The sequence below is a fragment of the Euprymna scolopes genome, chromosome 36, assembly GCF_053919585.1.
Source record: "Euprymna scolopes isolate OS-2025 chromosome 36, ASM5391958v1, whole genome shotgun sequence".
Lineage (NCBI taxonomy): Eukaryota > Metazoa > Mollusca > Cephalopoda > Sepiida > Sepiolidae > Euprymna > Euprymna scolopes.
Genome location: NC_136517.1, coordinates 97744068 through 97765767, shown reverse-complemented (window position 1 = coordinate 97765767; position 21700 = coordinate 97744068). Strand labels below are relative to the sequence as shown.

General features: G+C 34.4%; 1 protein-coding gene across 1 annotated transcript in view; it reads right to left on the bottom strand.

Moving 5' to 3' along the window:
• The window catches only part of LOC145260698 (glia maturation factor beta-like), a 173708-nt gene that overhangs the window by 13634 nt on the left and 138374 nt on the right, over nucleotides 1-21700 (bottom strand). Inside the window, exons 3-4 of the mRNA XM_080119098.1 lie at nucleotides 11892-11941; nucleotides 10299-10431 (exon numbers count right to left, since the gene is read on the bottom strand). Of these exons, the coding sequence (XP_079975224.1) occupies nucleotides 10299-10431; nucleotides 11892-11941 (183 nt within the window). The remainder of the gene's footprint in view (nucleotides 1-10298; nucleotides 10432-11891; nucleotides 11942-21700) is intronic.

Sequence of the window (21700 nt, the reverse complement as noted above, 5' to 3'; positions counted from 1 at the left end):
CACATACAACTTATTAGTGAAATTGGTCGATAATTTCCAGGATCTGAAGAATCTTTTCCTGGTTTTGGTATTGGAATAATAATTGTATGTTTCCAAGATTCTGGGAACTTCTTTTTAATCCAGATGTCATTGTAGATTTTTAGTAAAAGTTCCAATTAAGTTTTTGGAAGTATTTTCAAAAAACTATAGTGGACCTCATCTGGTCCTACGGCTGTGTTGTGTGATTTGTTTATGGAATTTTCCAATTCTCTTATTGAAAAAGGTTTATTATATTCTTCAAAGTTTTTGGAATTGAAGTTTAGCTTGTACTTTTCAATATTTTCTTTGATGGTTTGGAATTCTTTGTTATAGTTTTTTGAAAAAGAGTTCTCTGAAAATGTTTTGGCTAATTTGTTCGCTATAGTCTTCATTTCTGTTATTTTGGTATTTTCAGTAAAAATTGGTATCGGGTTATGTTTTCCAGAAATTTTTGTAACCATTTCCCAAACTGTCTTTGGTTTAGTGGAAACATTGATCTTGCTGACATATTCTTGCCAGCATTCTTTTTTGGCTTTCTTTATTATTCTGCGTGATTTTGCTCTATGCAATTTGTATTCAATTAAGTTGCTTGTTGTTGGTTCTTTATTAAATTTTTTTAATGCGGTTTTTCATAGATTTATTGATTCTTTACATTCTTTGTTAAACCATAGTCTATTCTTTTTTCCTGAAGTAGTGTCTTTGGGAATGCACTCTTCTCCTATTAATATTAATGTTTGTGTAAATGTTTCGATTGTATCGATGTTATTTTCTGTCAATTGTACTGAGCAGAGATTCATGAATTTTTCCCAGTTGGCTTTGTTAAGCTTCCATCTTGGTGGATGTTGAAATATTTTTTCATGGCTTTTGAGAATGATTGGGTAGTGATGACTACTACAGGTATCATTGAATACGCTCCAAGAAAAATCCAGATGTGGAAGGGTCACATATAGTTCAATCAAGCGAACTAAGCAATCCATTTGTTGGATTGATGTGAGTGGCTTCTTTTTGGTTGAACAAGCATAGATTATTTTTATTTATTAGATTTTCAATTTTCTTTCCCTTTCTATCCATTTCCTTGCATCCCCATAAAGTGTTGTGACTATTTAAGTCCCCTAGGAAAATAAAGGGTTTGGGTATTTGCTCTATTAAGTTCTCCAATTCATTTTCATATGGAGGTATGTATAAAGAACAAATGCTTATCGGTTTGTGTAAAGTTGCTCTTATGGCAACCGCTTGCAAATTTGTTTTTAATTCAATTTGGCTCTGGGGTATGTTATTTTTAATGAATACTGATACATCACCAGAGACTTTAAGTCCTGTATTATGAATGTAGTTATATTGTTGATAGTGTTTTATATTCAAATTGTCCTCTTCCTTAAGGAAGGTTTCTTGGAGACAAATAATCAAAGGATTAAATTTAGTTTGCAAAAATAAAATTTCATTGTAATTTGCCTTCAATCCACAGCAATTCCATTGCATTATCTTGTAACTCATGATAATTTTTTATTGGTTTGAAGAGTAACTTCAGTTTCCATGTCTTCTAATTCAGTAAATCTATTTGTAGTAGTAGTGGCTTCTGTTTGTGGTAATTTCTTTATGTTATTTTGTTTTTTGGTAGATGTATCTTTTGTTTGTTTTTCAAGTGTGTTTTTTCCACCACGGAGAAGACGTAATGGTGATTTGTGTGGTCTTTCTTTTGATTGATTTTGTTTTTTCTTAGTTTCGTTTTTTTTCAGCATCTGCATGACCTACTGGTGATTTTTGTGGTATTTCTTTTAATCAACTTTGTTTTTTTGGTTGTTCTGATTTTGGTTGAGAATTTGTTTTACTGGTAACGTTAGTTGTTGATTTAATGGGATGATTAATTTTTGATGATATGATTGGTCTGATTTCATTTATAAATTTGAGCCAGTCTGGTCCCAATTGTAGCAATTTGTTTATTAGTGTTTTGTATTTGGAGTTTTGGTTAGTGATGTTGGATGATATACAACTTGAGGTGACTTGAGAGTATGTCTTTTCCTTCATGTATCCATCTACTATTTTCCTGGCTTCGAGGAAGGAAATGTTTTGGTATGTTTTATTGGCACCACTTTCTTTTTTTTCTTCCAGATTCTGCATGCTCTAGCATAAGCAGGATGGTTTTCTCCACAATTTGCACATTTGCAATCGAGATTGCAATCATTGACGTAGTGGTCCGGATCTCTCTGGCCACATCTGCCGCCCACTGCTCGTCCTCTACATGCATCCTCATGGTGCCCAAACTTCTGGCATTTAAAGCACCGAAGTGGGTTTGGTATAAAGGGTTTTGGGATAGTGGGTCTATCGAACTGCATAACGTAAGTGTTCGTATGTATAGTCTGATTCTCTTTTTTATTGTAATTCTTTTAATGTTTATTACTCCTTGGTTTTTAAGTTCTTTTGTTATCTCTTCAGTAGTGCACATTGAGAGGTCTTTCGATCTTACTACACCTTTGGATGCATTCAGATTCTTGTGTGGATAAATCTTGATATTTATGTTGTGGAAAGTTTTCATTCCTAGGAGAAAAGTGGCATGTTTTTCCCTTTCCACTTCCACCAGTAGGGTTTTATTTTTTAAAGTTTTTACATTTTTGGGGGTAATATATGCTGATATAATTTTGTGTATAATAAACGGTGATAAGTCCATTATATTGGTTTCTTCGGTGGATTCCAATACAATAAATTTTGAGAATGTTTGGTGTAGTTCATTATCTGAACTATCCGAGTCAACGTATAGGCACTTGGAATTTTTATAATTGGCCATATCTGTATATTTTAAAATTCATTGTTTATGCTCCCCACCCACCTCGGAGTCCAATATTGAGGCATGTTAAGGGAGAAACCCATTCGCCTTGTCATGCCAGGGCTACATAAAACAGTATACACGTCCCAAATGAGGGCCATGAGCACCTACATTCCTTAGGTTACACAATCCAAGTAATTTGTAGTAACTTCCAGCATTATATAGCCATGTCATGATTTTATTCATTTGGCACATTTGACCCTAGCCACCGTCTTCTAACACATGAAAAAGAGGGGAAAATATGTACATAGTTTACAGTGGTACAGGGTAGAAATGTATTTGCTACAGTTTGGAGGAAATTGATAGAAAAGTAGATGTGTTAGGGTTTGACGTAACTAGCTAATTGATCGGATCGGGCCCCTCTACCACCCGTCTAGTTTTGTACGAGGCCAAAGTGAAGTGTTGCAACTGATACCTTTAATTTCCCTAGATATCATTTGCTCAGCCACCAGGTTCCTTTTCTGAGGCATTACGGGTCGCCACCCACAGCCAACAGGTGGCCCCATTGAGAGACTTTTACTCTCTGCAGGGGGACAGTCGGTGTATTCTAATGCCCCACCGACGGGGTTGGAAAGTAGGGAAGGAAAAAGAAAGGAAAGGGGAAGGGGGCTGTTGTTTTTGTTTTTGTAAAACATAATTAAGTTTTACAAAAGAGAATAGAAAACAAAAACAGAAAATAGATGTAGGTGCATTTCGTCTCAGGAAGCCAATAGACAGCCTGATCTGGTAGCACCAGTGACAAAATCCTATTAAAGTTTGAAATGCAAAATTCCAAATAACATACTGTACCAGTTGAAAATGATATAAATAAAAATACGGACCAGGAATCTGAATTAATTTAACTATATTGAAAAGGCATTAGGAGTCTTATATATTTAATAGCAACCACAAGGCCTGATAACAAAACTATAACAAAGTTATCAAGACTGACAATTAAGGATTTAAACAGGGCCAAACAAGTCTTTCATTATTTAAAAGGGACTAAGAACAATGTTTAGTATTTAAAGAACCCACTAAAATTGGCAGGGTTTCCCCAATTCAGACTGAGGAAACGAAAACCAAAAATGTATAGCTGGATACTGTTCCAGACTATCAAAAGATGGAACTATTATTTCATGGAAATCTAAACAGCAGCAAATTGTAACACTTTGTACTTATGAAGCTAAATTTATAGTGCTCTCTCATTTTGCTCAAAAAGCCCTAGTTATAAAGGCCATTCTAAAGACTTAAAACCAGAATTAACTAACAACCCCATAGTAATTATTTGTGATAGCCAAGCAAGCATAATCTTATCACAAAATCAGTGATTCGTCAATGATCTGAGCATATAGATTTTAAATATCACTTTATGAGAAGTGAAATAAAAAAAGAATCCATTATTGTAAACTTTGTAAAATCAAAGCAAAATATAGCCATATATTTACAAAATCGGTGATAAGAATCAAATTAAAAGGTTTTGTTCCTAAACTTGTTGGGGTTTGACTTTAAATAACTGGCAAAGGGTAAGACACAAAACTGCAAGATTTTGTTTTTCTTAACACTGTTTTATCAACATACTAACTACATAGCAAATGTTACAGCCACTACTAACAAGCAGAGCTACTTCTCATAACTTCGAGATTTGAAATCTATTTCTCCCTGGCTTGTCCAATCACAAGCCAGCTCTCAGTCACGTGACCGAGTATATAAAAGGCAAAATCACAAACCTTTCTTCCTCTTTCCACCTGGCTTCAGCTAGCAGCACACATTAGCTTGGGGCTTTCACCCCCGGCGTAACGTGAGTACAGAACAAGTTTCTCTTCAAACTCCTACTGGCTTCCACGTGCCGTACCCATATGAACATTCTTTGCCATGCTAAAGAACTGCCCTCGTTGATATGTCTCACATACACTCATGGCAACACACTGAAGTATTTGCCCTTTCCTTCTTTTAACTGGCTTCCTTTGTACCAATGGCTACTAGCTAAACACTATTGTCTCCCTCAACATGCCGGCAATATATAATTCTATCTTTAAATACATGGAACACTTTTCTCTCTATTAATGAACTCTTCACTACTATAATATGAACATATGAGCATATGAACACTGAATTCTCTTACTAATATGTTTCTCTCTTGTACTCTACTAGCAAAGGTAACAAATAAAGTTTATTAATATAGAATGAAACTTCCATTTTGTCGTTGTCTCATTTCTATAATAATAGTATAAAGATTTTTATATACAAAATTAAAAATGGCTTCCTTTATATGCTTACCTTTTTATTATCTTTATCTCCATAAAAGTGAAAGTATCTGTGTGTGTGTATGTGTGTACATTTCCTTATGCAATAACTCTGTCAATTTTCAATCTACAGACTCGAAATTTGATATACAGAGTAGTGAGATTTGGTAAAATCTTTGTAGTCCGTTTCGGCCAGAAATTTGGCTGTTAAGGGGTCAAAATTCAACGATTTAACCTTTGAGAACTCTACCAATCGGCTCCGTCAATTTTGAGTATAAACAATTGAAATTTTAGATATAGGTTCCTTGGACATGGATCTAACTTAATAACTTTATTTGAGCACAAAACAATAAATATTAAGGGGTCATAATAAGGGTCAAAGTTAAAAAAAAAATTGACTTCTGCGGTCTCTACCAGATTACTCGGACACTTTTTGGCCTAAACATTTGAAATTTTACATAAAGGGTATTCAGAGATAGGACAAGCTTTTTAATTGGTTTGGGGCAAAAATTTGAGCTACCAATATATAAATGTATGTTTGCATGTCTGTCTAAAACTTTTGACAGAGGCGACGGATTTTCACAAGATCAGTATCGTTTTGAAGCTCGACCCTTCAGACAAATACTGAAAAATTGGCTAAAAACATTAATTTCTTCACCCTCAACTGGGCACTTTTCTACAAGGAGGGGGTCGCTTTTTTTGCCGATATTTTCGAAAGTAATCACCTCTTTTCGATTGTCTAGCCTTTATTTCCACCTACGTCACTTCCGGTTTGGCAATGGTCGTAACAACAAAGATGTCACGTTTTTTTCATCTTTCACAGTACGGGTTCGAGCCTGCCTTCCTACTACAATTTTTTTTTTTTTTTTGCTCAACATAAACATCCGGGCAACGCCAGGCTGAAAAGCTAGTATAAAATAAATTGATTTCTTTTTACTTTTATTTATTTTCTGCATACATACTTTCTTTTAATTTGAACAAAATTAAAATGACTTTCCTATTTTTATTTTTAATTTATATGTTTTTTTAAGCACAATTAAAACTGAAAGGACTTTCCCATTATGCTTAAAAAAAAAAAAAAAAGAGGAAGTTGCAATATTTTTGGTACAATTGAGTTCATGATTACAAAAACTTGGAAGGTTATATTGCTAGACAAGGGTGATAGGAACTGATCAATCAAATGGAACTATGCTATCCTACCGACCAATCAAAAACCAGAATCACTCCATAAAATATACTGGATATTTTAGAATCCCAATACATACATTTTTGTCTTCATACGAAAAGGAACTTTGCTCTTCGTTTCATGACTTCTTCAGATTGGCTACCTACTGGAAAATCTTTGACTGCAAGCTTTTACAATCCAAAGCTTCTCTAGACTGATACAGCCATTTTGTTTGGAACAACATTTCTCTTCTAAAACTAAGATGGCTTACAACTCAAACCTTGATTTCATTTGAAAAAACTTATTTATCGTTTGATTTTAATTTGTTTATTTAGTCTCTAAATTCATAAAGGAGTTATTGCTGCATTTGCTTGCCTCCTGGTTCAAACATACACAACTTTACATACATAGGTTTTGTTTTATTTATATTTGTAGCATCCAACTACAGATGGCCAGAACAAATCTTCAGCAGAGACATTTTCATAGCAATCACCATTCCAATGTCCATGGATATCAGAACGCGCAAAGACACAACATTGTAATTTGCCCATCTGCTCATGAAAATCTGTTCATGAAAATCAGTAATCATAAACTTTATGCCTTTTTATTATTTTTTTTATTTTATTTTATTACATTTTCACCCCAAACAAGGCACAGCGCCATTTTAATGTAGGGGGCTACTATCAGGGACATAAGTTGCAGGGATACTATGTAAGGAGTTGAGTAGCAAGATGTCTGTTCACATTATAATTGAACTTATGCATGTTAGTACAGTTGGAGAAGCAGAAAACCAGAAGGAAATTCTAAAGTCTAGTAGTTCTGGGGAAGAAAATATTAGAGTTGGAGGCTTTCTTACATCTTGGGATCTCTACTGTGTAGGGGTGGGACTTTGCTGTTTGTTGGGGGTATTTAAATTGAGGTAGTACAAGGGCTAGTTGTTTGTCAGAGCATCCACCATTAAAATACTTGTAAAACAGGCAGAGGGATGCAACATTTTGTCAATGGGACAGAAGTTGTAGCTTAGATGACAGTTCAGGATCTATTGGGTTGGTGACTCTTGAATCCTGTCTAGGAGTAAGACTGGTAGCAGATGCACCAACCCAAATGTGACAATACTCAATAGTGGTCTTGTAGTGGTACAGAATACTTTCAGGCGTAAGTAACTTTCTAGCACGGTAGAGAGAGCCCACCTTCTTCCCAGCAGACTTGGCAATACTCTTGATGTATCTGTTCCAACTTGTTCCCTGTGAATGTTAAGCTGGGGAGTTTGAAAGAAGTACTTTCAGATAATCTATCATTAGCCATAGCTATAGGTGGTTGAGAAGGTTTTTTGTAATTATTAAAGGAAACAAGCTTAGTCTTAGCAGTATTGAATGTGACCATCCATTTTTGTTCCTATTCTACTACAGATTGGAGGTCTTCCTCTAGTGCTTCTTCCATTGCCTTAGATACGCGTTCATTCGTCTTCCCCTCATATCTGTTATAGAGTGTGGTGTCATTAGCAAATATACCCATCTCAGAGACAATTTTATCAGGGAAGTCATATATGAATATTAGAAATAATAAAGGTCCAAGCTGAGGTACACCCACATTTATATCATTGTTTAGATGTATGTTCGTTGTCCAAGCTGAGGTACACCCACATTTATATCATATTGTTTAGATGTATGTTCGTTGAGGACAACTTGAATTCTTCTCTTATTTAAGGATTTAATTATGTTAAGTCTTCGTCTAGTGATATTGTATAGTCTGATTTTCCTATCGTGCCAAAAGCCTTAGATATATCTAGGGCTACTGCCCTACCCTCCCCTACTTTGTCCAGTGTATGGTATGTATAAGTTTGAAGATTGCAGTTAGGACATCTGCTGTAGAACGGGCTTGCCTAAATCTACGAGATACTTATTAGCAAAGACTGTCTAATGAACATTTGTTGCAAAAACCTTAACGTTGGAATGATTTGAATTACTGTTTCTTAAACATGTAAATAAATGTTATTTCATCCTCATACAGCGATCTCAAGTTCTGTATCAGATGTCATTTTTCCAAAGTTATTCACATCTTTTTATTTTATATGGGTGTGGATGTGATTTGGTGGAAGCCTTCTGTAAATTGGAGATCTCATTAAATTTACCTTTAACAGTCCCAGTGATATTCTACTTTCAACTTCTAGAGATTCCCGCACTTGTATCTTGATCTTAAAAATTGATAGATCCCGATTATGAATTGGTGAACACTGACTCGCACCCCATCTCCTATATATTAAATTTCCGTTTCAGTATAAATCAGTTTCTTTTCTTTCTTTAAATGGAATTTTTACAGTAAATAATGAACGAATGTTAGTCTTTAAAATCCATGAAACAACGAAACATTTTATTTTTACCACACAAACAACACAGCTTTTCAATTTCAATTCTTGATTTTGTTTGTTTGTTTTTTTCAATTAATATTGAATAAGTTCAGTTTCAGTATAAAGTCTTCCTTATTTTTCTTCCTTTTTTTTTCAATACAATTCATAAGGTTTCTAATACATTTGTAAAAAGCTCTCATTATCGACAGACTGACTGTTCGACAGATCTTGCTTGGTGTGCCGCAGGCAAGACGTAATTTTTCAGTAATCAGGCTTATTTTACGGTGCTGCACTGCTACAACGATCCAACTCACAAATGTAAGCGCGGTGATTCTGGAAATTAAATCAAGAAAAGTAGACATACGCAAGGGAGGTAACTTCTAAGCAAGGAAATGACTTTACATCAAGGGAAGTAATCAAAAGCAAGGGAGGTAATTCAATATAAAAACTTTCTGAATCATTTCTATTTTTTTTTTTTTTCGCAGACTTCACAATTTTGATTTATTAGTATTATTTGAATTAATTTTACTAATATTCAGATCTGAGTATCATTTTTACAGAATTTCAGTCGATGTAATCTCTGACTTTCTTAATGCGTATCTTGTAGAGCCCGGGAATCTTCCTGTCAAACTCATAAGAACAGTAATCTGAATAAAAATAGCACATATGATGAGAACAGTAGTTTGAATAATACGAATTATCAATCCTCATCTAAAAAAATTCATTTCCAGTGGGGGAATTATGTTAACCTACTGAAGTATTGAAATTTAAAGTTTAAACTGCCAAATACCGTTTTATGCACAAAAACAAATCCGTTCTTTTCTCTCGCTGACATTCAAGTTAACGATACTATAAAAAAAAAAAATTGTCCTTTTCCCCACTGACACACAAAATGACTGAATGAGCCAAAAATATTCCCTCCAATCAAAGAAATACCGGCTTTTTATATGCTCAAATTCGACATATGCAAATTAACACATGGTCGAATTTGAGCATATGTTGCCTTTCGTTTTCTATCGGTCGGGTTTGGAGTTTGAGCGTTGCACACTCCACCCTTGGTCGCTTGTTTCTGTAACTTGTCACACCTACACTACTGTGCCATTTAATATCAAATTACTTCATATACTCCATTTATTTAAACTATAAGAAGTAAAACTTTATTATCAATATAAAGTAAACTTTGAGATTAGAGTTGCTCTTCTCTGCTCTGTAAAAACTAACTATTTGCTTTCCATCCATCTTTTCATTTATCTTAATTGGTTTCCACATATGCTAATTAGTTTTTCACATAAAAGTCTACAGTTGTAAAGAGAAGCCCTGACAAATGAACACGTATGACATTCTGTTTTTGACTGGTAAGACTTTCTTTAGGCTGCTTTCCAGCCGACTCCAACATGATTGTCTCCATGTCTTATGTAAACGAGTTCTTGTTGCGCCGTTCCCTTAAATAATCAAATTTTATTCAATTTTCACCACAAATAATCACTACATTATCTCATACATCCGTATCCCTTAGACCTTAGTAAGTGGTGACTCTTTGTCCAAAAACAAAGTGTTCCTCTTATCTTCACTTTATTGAAAAAATTAAATTAAAACAATGAGTTGTGTCCTCCTGCTATCAGTACTACGTGAATAAGTCAAGCATGAGTTATCTTCCCCTGTGAGCACATCTGCTGCTCAGTAGGTAACACATGCTTTTTATAAAAATAAAAGAAAACGTCTTACCTTGTGGACTGACAAAGATGAAAATGAGAGGATAGGATGTGCGTCCATCATCATGGTTGTACACATAGCTGAGCACAATGTAGCGTGGCTGAGAATCGGGTAATTCTTCACGAAGTTCATCCACTGTACAGTCCTGAAACAATAAAAATCCCAATGAAATTGTCGTCATCATATTCTATGTTGAGATTGTATGCCACTTGAAATTCTACGCAAGTTATAGCATCTTCAATAGATAATGTTTTAACATGTGACTACTACTCCTGTATATTTAAGGAGTAAAACTGGTAGAAGACAGTTGAAACTGTGAATGGAAATACTCTAAGCAGTTTACTTGCCAACTCAATTACAAGTTGTTGCTGTCTATCACTTTCTCTATCGGGTTCATGTGATTCCATTCTATTCTAGGACAAATAGCCTACTTAATGGGGGGAGGGATAGTGTCAGTCTCTTTCTTGCTGTAAGGTCAGAGATGAATTGGGTCTCTGGCATAGACCAAGACAGTCAGTTCATTAATGTAGATCAGTATTTCAAAAAAAAAACAAAACAAAAAAAAAAAAACAGTGAGAGGTTATGGTGCAGAGATGTTATGTAATTATTTTAATAGAGTTTATGTGAGTGTCCAACTCTCTTTTTTTTTATTCTCTTTTCCTTTCTCAGGCTGAAGTGATACAGAAAATTTAATCTTTCTGTTGCATATATTGACAGTGTGAGACTCTAAGAAATCAACCCGTCATGAACGTGCTTTGAGAATGGTGGTATGTAGAAAAATAAATTCTGAGGCCAAAAAGTTGCTAGTTTTAATGGTACCACTCCTGTCTTTTAAAGCTCTTAAACTTTTTGAGTTGAAAAATAAATAATTCTTGCCACAAACTGAGCATGGGAAGTTTCCCCTTCTTTGGAGATTTCCAACACTACAATCACTGATCAACACTTTGGTCATGGTCACATTCACTTTTAAGTTTTTACTTTCCATAGCATTTCTCCAAGTCTATCTTTTTAAATTTCCTTTAAATGTGAAGTGACCGTGGTCAAGTGGTTAACAACATGGACTGACAACCTGGTTGTCTCAAGTTTGAATCCAATTCGTTCAACAAAATCAATTTCACTTACCTTCATGTGGTCCCTACTGTAAGTAACCGATATCTTTCTGGAAAGAACTAACTAGAAAAATATCAGGGAACTAATGCCAATAGAATCTTCATATGATATAATGAAATCGGTTAATTTTTAAAGTTTTTTAATCCATCTGTAGTGTTCTAGTCTTATTCATTACTGTCTGAGTTAACTAAATATTTTGGTTTTAGTTCTAGCTTATGGCATCTGAGTTATACTTTTTTAATTTTGAAATCATCACTATATATTAGGTACAATATAATAATCAGTTGGCCCTATAATAAATATGAAATCTGCATGGATTAAAATATTAAAGTTTATTTTATAATCGAACAATGCTGGGCAGCGTGCTATTATATATATATATATATATATAATTTCTTATTTACTTGTTGTAGAATTACTCCATTTGGCATCGTGTGCCTTGTGTCACTCGCATAAAATGATGTGAAGAGGAAATTACGGGTTTAATACACTTACCTCAAATTCATCTTCCACAACTACAGTCCGAGTGACATTGTCAACTTTCACTGCAACGACGAAAAAACAAAAAAAAAACAACTAAATTTCGCTAAATAAAAAAATAAATTTGTGGGATTAAAAAATACTTTGATTTTTGAAATAAATACAATCTGGTTTTTCATTATAAATTTTTGAAATAAATACAATCTGGTTTTTCATTATAAATGTGAAAGTTAAACGTCAAAACAACAAACCGGTGTAATTTGAAAAGGACGTTTACAATTTAAAAACAACAAAATTAATGACTTCATATAGAACATTACTGATTATTTTTTAATCTTTTCTTTTTTCCAGCTGTTTGTTCAACTGTATTTTGTTACCTGAAGATAGATAGAAACGAAAGTGCTTGTGATATATATATATATATATATATATATATATATATATATATATATTACAATAGAAAAATGCCAGCTGGAGAAGTAAAGGACTAGTTGCTAAAACTGGAAAAGAAAAGGACAAGATATTCTAGTAAAAAATATAATAAATTTATAACTTAAAATATTGCAGCATTAAAAATTGATTCTATAATGTTAAATTGAATTTTTAAAAAAAATTAATGCTGCAATATTTTAAGTTATAAATTTATATTTTTTTACTAGAATACCTTGCCCTTTACTTTTCCATATTTCAGCTTAACCATATTAGTTTTCATGTTCGCATGTTTCTATTGTAATTCATGATTTTTCCAGGCTTCCAATAAATTCACTTGTTCTTTGTTTAATTTCAGTCTTGTTTTTGCCCCCATAAATATAACATTATACACATATGTAATAACAATGTATGGCACTCGTAGGTTTTCAATAAAATCCCTCCAATTATCTACCTTTCATTCTGTCTGTTTCACTTGCTACATCTCTTTTCATGACAGCGGTGAATTAGTAGCAACACTAGTCGCTGAAGCAACATGGTTACTTTCGAAACCAGTTATAAAAAACGTCGCTTACCTCCTTATTTTTTTCTTTTACAGTTTTGAACACCACTAAATTCATCAAAACTTATTTTACTGAATGGAAATTGAATTTTTTTTTTTTCACAATATAGCTGAGAAGGTGATCTATAAACTGTAATGATTGTTTGAAACTTGGTCGAAAAATGAGCAAGAGGTGAAGCTTTAAAGCAGTTCTAAATGACTAATACTGCCACTTAACCATATATTCAAACAGTAGTGTTTAAACAAACAAAAAAAATTAGGAACATTGTCAGAGATTGAATGATAACCAACGAAGGTTTCACACTCCCAAATTATTGTCGGTAAAATTACCTCTTTTTCAATCAAATCGATTGATTGCTTGTTCTAGTTTGGAACCCATCGTGGTGCACCAAAAAGATGCTTCACATGTCTCCCAACAGTGATTTTTAGTCTACAATACACTGTAGTCTACATTGCACTGTACAGAATCTACTGTTGATTTTATAAAATTATTTTTTATTGCCAGGGAGGCCCGACATTGCTTGGGATTTGGGATTGAATGATCAACGAATATTTCATACTCCTATATTTTTATTGACATCGAAATCCGTGAAATTGCCGGGGAGGAGTGTCACATGCCTCCGTGCAATAACTTAATCCAAAATATGTTATTCTAAATTGCACTCGAGAGAACTTACTGTTTCTTTTATAAATTTTATATAAACTTCTTTCCAGTTAACAAAAAAAAAAATTCAGAAATTTATGTGCGGAGTTTGAATCTACAGACCATGTCAAGCAAACATTGTTGCTAAGCGACGATATGGAAAAAATAGTTTTACCAAAGATAAATGAATTAAAATAACGGTTTTGATTATCGGTAATTATTGGGGGGTATTAGGAGACAAAACTTAAGATCACTCCCAGACTTATACACTGAAGTTCTGTAAATTTTAAAGAAAATCTGTTCAGCCGTTTCAGAGTCTCTAGGGAACGAACTCACACACAAAGTTGCATTTATATCATTGTAAAGATATATAATGGCTTGCATTAAAGTTTAAAATGCAAAAGTCAAATATCAAGCTTCAATAGTGCTCTAAACAGAAACATTCATTTCGGACATGCCCCTGTCATATCAAAGAACCTACTGTTGATTTTATATGCCTGGCCTTACTGCTTGTGCAGTGATAATGGTTGGAATTTAAGTTTAAAATGAAAAAGTCAAGTATCATGATGCAATTGTGCTTTAAACAGAAACATATTGAATGTGTCTCTATCATATCAAAGAACTTATAGATGATTTTATATATCAGACCGTTCAGCTTGTGCGGCAATAAAACTTCTCAAATGAACTCGATACTTATTGAAAACATTCCGATACAAAACCTAAGAGCACTGCCAGGCATATAAAGTACCTTTGTGTGAAATTTCATAAAAATCAGCCCAGATGTTTTCGAATCTATAGGGAACTAACTCGCACACAAAGTTCTTTTTATATAATAGTAGATATATATGCATACATATTTATACATACGTATACATGTAAGCCTAAAACAGACATAATACACCATTAAACAAACGTTAAAATCTGAAAATACTACAAAGCATATATATAAAAATGCTTAAACCCACAATCAACAGAGTTGGCTTTAATATAAGCGAAAACATTTTAATATAATTTTCGTAACATCCCATCTACTCACACAATCTCAGTTACTGACTCCAGCAACTGGCTCGCTCATGCCACATACCGGATCTAGCAGCCGCAAACACCTATCTGCTACTACTAAAACTTTCCACTGTCCGTCTCTTTCACATGTTCTACTTACCCTCACTGAGGATGCCGGTCCGAACCGGTGAAAACACTGAGTAATACTTATGGGACCTATATCAACAATTTCGACTCCAACAATAAAAAAAAAAAAAAAGAAAAATAAATTAAAAGGTTTAAGTAAACAGACGCTTTCTGTCCTCTTTAATAAGGTTTTTTTAAATCAAAATATGCGGCCCAAATACGCACAATTCAAATACACATACATATGTATATATTACGTATATCGTTTTTTTTATTATTATTTTAATTTGTTGTTATAATTTCTTGTAATTGTTTTTGTTAGATATGTTTGTTATATTTTTGTAATATTAGACATTTTACTATTATTATATTTTTATTATTATTACTTTATATTATTATTTTTATTAATATTGTTATCATTATTTTATTACATATCATTATTCTGTTTATTTTTGTTATTTTTACTATTTTATTATTAGGCCTATGACAACAGCATATTCTTTCCCTTGTATTGATTCTCATGTATATATCCATTGATATTTTATATGGTTTTATGTAGAGTGATGTGATCCTCGGTTGATTGTGTCTAACCGTGTCGTATATACACTCGAGAGTAAAAACAATGAAAAGAATATGCTGTTGTCATAGCCCTATTATTAATATATTATGTTCTATCATTTTGTATTATTAATGTTACTATTATTTGTATTATTTATTTTCATTATTAGATATCTATGTTGTTTTTTACTTTTACTTTTATTTTAATTATGTAATTAATGTTTTATTTTTAGTATTACATATTTTATTATTGTATATGTTTAGATGATATATTTTTTCTTACTATTTTTAAATCTCCTATGTTATCCGTTGAATTCATATTTATATGAATTCTCTCTTTTTGCATTCATCCATCTTTCTCTCTTTAAATATATATTCATCCACCTTTCTCTCTCTCATTATCTGCATCCATCAGTCTCCGTCTTTCTCTGTCGCTATGTATCCATCTCTCTCTCTCTCTCTCTCTCTCTCTCTCTCTCTCTCTCTCTCTCTCTCTCTCTCTCTCTCTCTCTCTCTCTCTCTCTCTCTCTATTCAGATTTCTCTTTCTTTCCCTGTCACTACCGATCCAATATCCATCGAGTCAACAAAGAGTACATTCTGGTGCAGCTAGCAGACATCGTCACAGCAGCAGGTGCTCTAGGCAGCCCAATTACCATATAGCGATTAGCGCGTTCTTTTTCAAAGGCAGAGAAAGAGTCGGTATTTTGTTATGGCGAACTGAGATTTCAGCTCAAATCCTGATTGATAGAAAAGGGGGATATGAGGGGAGGAGATGCAACAAAAAAATTGAAATAGTAAATAAAGGAGAAAAGAAAGGAGACACAAAGATAAAAGTAAGAAAATAGGCGTGCAAAAATTCAAAGAAAGAAAAGAAAAGGACAAAGAATATACAGGGAATTTGAAAGAGAATAACGAAGATAGGGAAGAAGGAAAAGAAAAGTAAAAGACTAAAAGAGAAAATAGAAAGATAATAAAAGAGAGAAGTTCAAAAAGAGGAATGAAGAAATCAAAGAAAAGAAGACTCGAACAGAAAGAAAGAAAAACTGAATGTTTCTGTAATTGTTCCAAAACCCCTTCTAGACATCACATTTGCATAAATCTATAAAATACTGTAATTACATTTTTTCAAACTTGTGAGGCATCCATTCGTTTAAAATAAATATATATTTCTTCAAGAATAGTATATAAACAAAATGTTTATTTTGATAATCCCTATTTACTTTTCTCGTGAAAATCGCTCCAAACAAGGCATGAAGTCACTTAATGTAGGAGCTAAATAATAATAATAAAAAAAACTAGCCAATGAGAAGTCTTAGATAGACAGATTCTGATCCAGAAACAGCAATTCTTCCCTCTTTGTCAGACACATCGTTCATGGGATATGAAGACTAAAAACAAGGAAGCAAGCGCTAACCGGCGACCGAAACTAAATGCAAGGTTCACGTTCTACTCTCCTACACGAGAATAAAGTTTTTATTTTTATCAAGATTTAAACTTCATAATGAACATGACGTTAAATTGGGTGATCGCTGAGGAGATGCGTTGTGGTATCAAAGTAGTCTGTCATTATTTCCTACAAGGGTAACATTTTAAACGTTAAACAAACAGTTCGCACATCGTCATCTATATTTGGAGATTCCCAATTTGAGGAAGTCACCAGTTTTAGAGAGTATATTAAAGGGTGACAATTTTCCACTTTGGAGATGAACTGGTTTCAGATAAATATTTTCAGTGAATTCTTTTTTTTTTTTTTTGGTTTATAGATAAATGTGAGAGATGTTATATTGTGACAGCGTCGTTGGATGTAACAATAATGACGATGATGATAATGGAAAGAAAGAGCATTGCTAAGAAAGGTTGTTACATTGATTTAATCCACACACAATATTGTATCTAGGATGGGTACATTTGCTGACGACACTACGATCTATAGTAGATATGAGGGGAAAAGAAATAAACACGTATCCAAGGCAATGGCAGAAACCCTAGAGAAAAACGTCCGGTCTGTGGCAGAATGAGGACAAAAATGGATGGTCACATTTAATGCTGCCTGCTAAGACTAAGCTCCTTTCCTTTAATAACTAAAAGAAATCTTCTCAACCACTAATAGTCATGGCTAATGATACATTGCCTGAAAGTACTTCTTCCAAACTCCTCGGCTTAACGCTCACAGGGAACATGCGTTGGAACAGATACATTGAGTGCATTGCCAAGGCTACTGCAAAAAAAGGTGAGCTCTCTCTACCGTACTCAAAAATTACTTACACCTGAGACTATCCTGTACCTTTACAAGGCCATCATTCGCTCATGTGTGGAGTATTGTTGTCATATTTGTGCTGATGCACATGCTACTAGTCGTTCTCTCTTAGACAGGGTTTAAAAGAGTTGCCAACCTAATGGGTCTCACACTATCAGCTAGGCTTCAACCTCTGTCCCATCGATGAAATGTTGCATCCCTCTGCCTTACAAGTACTTTAATGGTAGGTGCTCTGACGAACTACAAGCCCTTGTACCCCCTCAACGGGTAATTCCATTTCAAATCATCCAGATCATGACACCCTTACCTCTCAGATTTTTTCCAAACTTTCATCATATGTTGGTATCATAAAAACTAGGGAATCCTGAAAATTTGAGCTTTTAACTCTAAGTTGTTCCGGAATTGGGTATTGGTCTAAGGCCCCCCCCCCAAAAAAAGGAGGCACTATTGGAAATTGAATTTTTTTTGTTGTTCCTAGACATTCTTGATAGTCTGAATTTAAATTCCTCAAAAAAAAGGTGTTCGGTTCTTTCCTCGTTAGCTCACAATCGAACCTCAAAGATGGGCTGTTTTACGGGCCTCACTTCCAGACAGAGCAGTGTACAAGGAGTCACTTGGCTTCACCATAAACAGGAAATCATGAGTTTTATTTTTACTTCCTGTTCATTTAAGAAGTTGTATTGCTGCTTTCTGGTGTTTCTTAAAGTTGGATGAAACTATTTTGTTTGTTTTTTTGTTTGATGCAAGGATGCAAATAGCAGGTAAAGCCAAGTAACCGGATACCTCACAATCGAACCTCAAAAATTGGCCAATCACAGTGGACAATCCCAAATAATAAACTGCATGTGGTAAGGATACAATGTGTTTGTAGCATTTATGAACCCCTAAAAATTCTCACGGCCCCCTGTGATTAACCCATTTTTTAGGTTTAATTGTGAACTAGTGAAGAAAGAACAAAAGCCCATTTTTCTGGTAATCAATGCGGTGGGTATGGATACTAAGAAATGATTCCTATGCTGGGTGAGTTTTGATTTTTTGGCACGATAGTACATTAAAGTAAAAAACTATCAGCACAACACAACATCTTATATGAGTGTAAGGCAACAAATGCTGTCACGGTTTTATCATAATCCTCGTCAAAAATAGTAAAGCTCCTTTTACTTGAGTTTATTTTAGGTACGTGGATGCTACAAATGATGTTTTTGAAATGAACAGGACACAGGTCAGCACTGTGAGGCCAGTTGAAAGTTTTACGTGGACCATGGGGGGGGCATGAACTGAACATCAACATTACCTTCATTGGGGTTTACTTTCCGCACCAATCCAACCCACCAGAATGAGTTGTACACACGTTATGTACATCGAAGGAGCAACATCCCCAATGTCAACATTAGTGGGGATTTTAAAGTTGTGAATGTCAACAAATGAATTGTCCTCACTACAGAGTTTGTGTCCAATCTTGCATCCTGATTGTGGAACAAAATGATGACTACTTCTCGTTCCGGGTACCGTTTTCTCATCGATAAACCTCTTCTCCATTCTATCCCTTACTTCAACCATGTCTTCTTTGTCGATTTCAAAGAACACAATGGACTTCATTTCAGCTTGGCACACTTCCAGTACTGCTTTGTAAGTTAGAATCTGGTTGTTCAATGGTCTCTGCAAGCTTCGCTTTGCTGCATGCCATTTAACGGCACCATCAATCCCATCACAAGGGGATTTCCCATGGCTGGTTGCAAAAAATATCCACTCAGCGTCGATACCGTAATAATCTTTGTGGAAGGACAGATTAAGAAAGTTTTTAAAGTTCTTATATTGTCACCACAACCATCCGAAACATAGATTTTGTTGATACCAGTGAGATGTTGTTTAATGAAATCTGTCATTATTGAGAACAAAGCAAGTATCATGTGTATTGTCGTCAGAGATAAAACATAGTGAGTGATGCTGTAGAACTCCCACTTCATCTTTGTAGTATATTACAAGGGAGTGAAGTGTGCAGTACTCTTTACTCCAATGAAAACTTTGTATCTCATCCTGCATGAGAAACTGATAATTTTCAGCAAAATCCCCCAATACCATGACCTCATTTTTCCCAAATTTTCTTTTTTTGCCTTCACATAACGTGCTTGGGCTTTGGTGAGGTATGAGTGTCGAATCATTTCATTAATCTTCTCCACAAGAATCCCCATATGTTGTAAGTGTCAACAGGGCAGCTTGATCAGTTGTCTGCCATTGACAGTAGTGGAATTCGGATTCCATATCCAGGTGTGACAGTTCATCATCCAGGAACTGTTCAAGAGGTGTTGCTATAATGCCACCAACCTTTTTCAGATTCCGGGTTGTCCAAATTAGGTACTCACTCACTCCAAATTGTTGAGCAGCAAATTCACATGACCACTTGTCTGGTACCAGAGTCAATATTTGGATCTTCTAAGGGTACATAGCCGTTTTCAGTTTTTCTCATATCAAATCATGCAGTCGATCCAACTCTGCAGCCTTCCACTGGACATCATTTTTCTCAAAATCAGAATCAGATTATTGAGCATATCCCCTTCAACATCGTAGGCTTCTGCCAGGACGAATTTGTATGTGTTCATCACTTTCTTGAGTTTCTGTTTGGCACTGCTCACACGACTATGTTGGGCCACACTATGAAGGTTCACTGGAGAGACACCAACTATTTCTAGACAAGTGCTGAGCTGTTTTCTTGGTGTTTTGTACATTTCAAATGGTTCATCAGCTGAAGCGTCTTCATTAAAATCATTTTGAAACTGAACTACATCACCACCTGAGAAGCTTGTGTCAGAGGAACTTTCATTGATGAGATATTGGTAGGATTTGTCACATTCTCGGCAAAGCATGAACCCTGGCGTAACTGTGTACTTTTTGGCTTCTAAATATTGCGCCATCTCAAGAGTGATTAAACCTAAAAAAAATGGGTTAATCACAGGGGACTGTGAGAATTTTTAGGAGTTCATAAATGCTACCAACACATTGTATCCTCACCACATGCAAGTTTATTATTTGGGATTGTCCACTGTGATTGGCCAATTTTTGAGGTTCGATTGTGAGCTATTCAGTTATTTGGCTTTACCTACTACTTGCATCTTTGCATAAAAAAAAACAAACAAAAAAAATAGTTTCAGCCAACTTAAAGAAATACCAGAAAGCAGCAATACAACTTCTTAAATGAATAGGAAGTAAAAATAAAATCCAGGATTTCCTGTTTATGGTGAAGTCAAGTGACTCTTGTACACTGCTGTCTGGAAGTGAGGCCCGTAAAACTGCCCATCTTTGAGGTTCGATTGTGAGCTAATGAGGAAAAAACCAAACACCTTTTTTTTGAGGAATTTAAGTTCAGACTATCAAGAATGTCTAGGAACAAAAAAAAATCAATTTCCAATAGTGCCACATGTTTTTTTGGGTCGCTTTAGACCAATATCCAATTCTCGGCTTAAAAGTTCAATAACTCCGAAAAAGTTCATTTTCAGCGGTTTTAAACATGATTTTTGGATTCCTTTTGTGGAAAACATGGTCCATGCAAATTTTTAAGGTTTTACCTAGTCTAAAAATTGATTTATGCCCCAAAACGTAATTCATAATTTCACAAATTTGCGCCTCGACACGATATACGTAAAATACCAAAATTGTGATATTTTCGGAACTGCTTAGAGTTAAAAGCTCAAATTTTCAGGATTCCCTAGTTTTTATGATACCAACATATGGTGAAAGTTTGGAAAAAATCTGAGAGGTAAGGGTCTCAAAGATGTTTTTTTCTGGATGATTTTTGATGGAATTACCGCAACGTAAATACCCCAACAAACCCTACAAGCAGCAAAATCCCACCCCTACACAGTAAAAATCCCTAGATGTAAGAAACCCTTCTACTTTAATAGTTTCTTCCTTATGACTGCTAGACTTTTGAATTCCACTCTGAGTTCCTGTTCCCCCGACAGTACTGACATGCAGAAGTTCAAGTGTAATGTAAACACATCTTGCTGCTCAGCATACATAGTATCCCTACACATTATGTCCCAGATATTATCCGCTACATCAAAATGGCACTGTGCCTTGTTTGGAGTGAAAATGCAATTAAAAAAAATTATGACATGATGAATTGGTAAAGAAGAAATCTGTTTTCTTCCATGATAATTGGGATGACACCAACAACCATTAAAAACATGCGAGCTGAAAAAGTTGGTATGTTGAATTATAAAAATGTTTCCAAAATATTCAAAAATGG